This window comes from Branchiostoma floridae, unplaced genomic scaffold (assembly GCF_000003815.2).
Source record: "Branchiostoma floridae strain S238N-H82 unplaced genomic scaffold, Bfl_VNyyK Sc7u5tJ_355, whole genome shotgun sequence".
Lineage (NCBI taxonomy): Eukaryota > Metazoa > Chordata > Leptocardii > Amphioxiformes > Branchiostomatidae > Branchiostoma > Branchiostoma floridae.
The window spans coordinates 31,704-34,155 of NW_023365812.1; the positions used below are offsets into that span (position 1 = coordinate 31,704).

The 2,452-nt window shown below is 41.2% G+C and overlaps 1 protein-coding gene across 1 annotated transcript in view; it reads left to right on the plus strand.

The window, feature by feature from the left end:
• Positions 1–85, plus strand: part of LOC118408698 — a 4,929-nt gene extending 4,844 nt beyond the window's left edge. The window contains exon 5 of the mRNA XM_035809553.1: positions 51–85. Coding sequence (XP_035665446.1) covers positions 51–85 — 35 coding nt within the window. The remainder of the gene's footprint in view (positions 1–50) is intronic.
• Positions 86–2,452: the final 2,367 nt, after the last annotated feature.

Here is a 2,452-nt window from a genome sequence, read left to right on the forward strand (position 1 = left end):
TTTAACACAACAACGTTTTTTGTCCGTCATGATGTTAATCTCTTTCCTAGATCAGGTTCTTCGCTGGGATCGCACCCACACTTAAGCCAAATCCGAGGCCTTTCCTCAGTATGACACAAATTTCCCGATTACATTTCATGCTCAATTAGACCTGTTGTCTTCAAATCACTTACTATACTTGGATTCTGAAGAAAAGTAGTAATATGCAGCCTCGCTTCAAAGCAACCTGAAACAAAGTCAAACGTGTTTCACAAGAAGTATAACACAAGGAGAACTATTTTCGCCACAGACATGCCGTGTGGTGACTTCCCGTGGAATCCCGACAACGCTACAGTGCAGTGTAACTACCGCTTCAACAGAAACGATAAAATCCACGACTACAGAACCGAGACAGAATACACTGGTCCTTTCAGTGGGCGCTGTAAGGCCTCCTGCTCTGATGGACTGCCGGTGATAGGTCCGCTGAATATTTCCCTTTATGAGTCTGACGAAAGATACTACTACTGCCATGCAGACTCGAAGGAATGGCTAGGAGCCAAACCTCGATGCGAAGGTAAGACTTTTGTGCCAGGACCTGAAAAGAAATGATTAAGTATCTTCCTTAATGCGGGCAGATAAAGAGCTCTTAAAATTTAAAATTCCTATGTATTACGTATCAATGAATTCACAATCAGCAACTTTTTGCAGAATTTAATTTGCTTCGACTGCAGTGGCTGTGTTACCTAATCGTGAATATTTCTGGCATAGATGGGGGGGCGATGCGCACACCAAGACGGACAGTTATTCAAGAGATATGAAATAGCACATAACGAGATGAGTCTTTAACATCGCCACTCAAATTGGTTTTGAAACAGAATTTTTGTCAGGCCATGTCGGACACACTGTATTCAGCCATAGACTGACATTACTTTATTTGATTTAAAAGTACTTGGGGAGGTTAGCACAGCACAATTTTTTTATGTACGTGAGACCAGTGGTTACTTCATAGTAGAATGCGAAGTAAACTGAATTTTTTTACTTCCTAAAATTAATATCTATCAGAAAATAACAGTTTCTTAAGGAGTTAAGGACTACTTTAAGGTGCTGATTCATCTAATCAGTTGGTTTTACATGTCCGTGATGGTGATTTCTTTTCTTAAAATTGCGGGATGGGTGCTGTCGACCCATCAAAGTAAATTCAAACTTTTTCTTAAAACGAGAAGTTAGCTCCAAAGGAGAGTGTTCTGCTCCTAAATCTGGAAATGGGAACATTATTTGTCACTGCATATTCGGTGCTCCAGATATGCTACAATTTTGCTTCAGAATATTACCCAAATGTTTTTTTTACTTTCCGGACTTTCAGGGCGATTCAGTCCCCCGCCAAATCGGCCGAGGTAACTCAACCAAAATGTCTTGGTCTGCAAATCGAAGCAATGGTTAATGAAAGCAATGTCAAAATGTCCCATGATCCCACTCTGCCATAGAGGCGTCATGTATGGAAACATCCGGATACATAAGAACCCCGCAATGCACTTCTGTAATAGAGTGTCATATCCGATGGATTTCACAAGAACTGATTTGATTCTGTTGTACAAAATGTATGAGGAAGAATTAGGCTTGCCAGGGTGTGAAAGGCAGATTCATTTTAGGAGTAAACCTTTATCCTTCTCGTTGCGCTCCCTATAAGATACAACAGCAAATTTATATCAAGAAGCACAAGCCAAAATACGGAAACGTATCTGACCAGTCTCCTGACAAAGTTATGAGCACTTTTTTGCTTGGGAGCAGTAAAACTTGTTTTGAGTTAGATTAGTTTTGAGTTAAAGTATTTTGATGTCAGATATCCATAAAGACAGCAAGAAACACGTGCTTGGACTCGGCTATTGTTGGCTGCGATGAAGACTATTTCTTTTTTCGGGGCTGGTATTAGATACTCATTCTGTGCACCCACCAGTATACCAGTAATTTTGTACATTTTGCAAAGGTCACCCAAGGCCAAAGGTCACCCAATTGAGAGGTTGCCATTTTGAGAGCCTTCCATTGCAATCCGTTGTAATATTTGGTGATAAAGGCTCAAATAGGCCCTCTCGTGTAGCATCCATGCTTTAGGAAGTGCTTTCTGTTGATGTTAGATTAAACTTGTTACCTGTTAATTACTCCTGAAGTAGAGGACCATTTGCACCGTATGACAAAAAGTGTACGAACCCCCAGATGTCATCATCAGATGTCAATAAAATTAATTTTTTTTTTCTACCAGAAAAGCCTTGTGGTGTCTTCCCATGGAGACCCGAGAACGTTTCTGTGGAGTGTGAGTACGACTTCACGAAGTCGACAAGATACTACGACCACACGACTAAGTCATTGTTCTATCCAGGGGACGCTGTAACGTCACCTGTTCAAACGACGACCTGTTTTTGATGGGAGCGTCAGTCGTTGCACCAGAGGAGAGGTCAATCCTCTCTTATGACAGAAG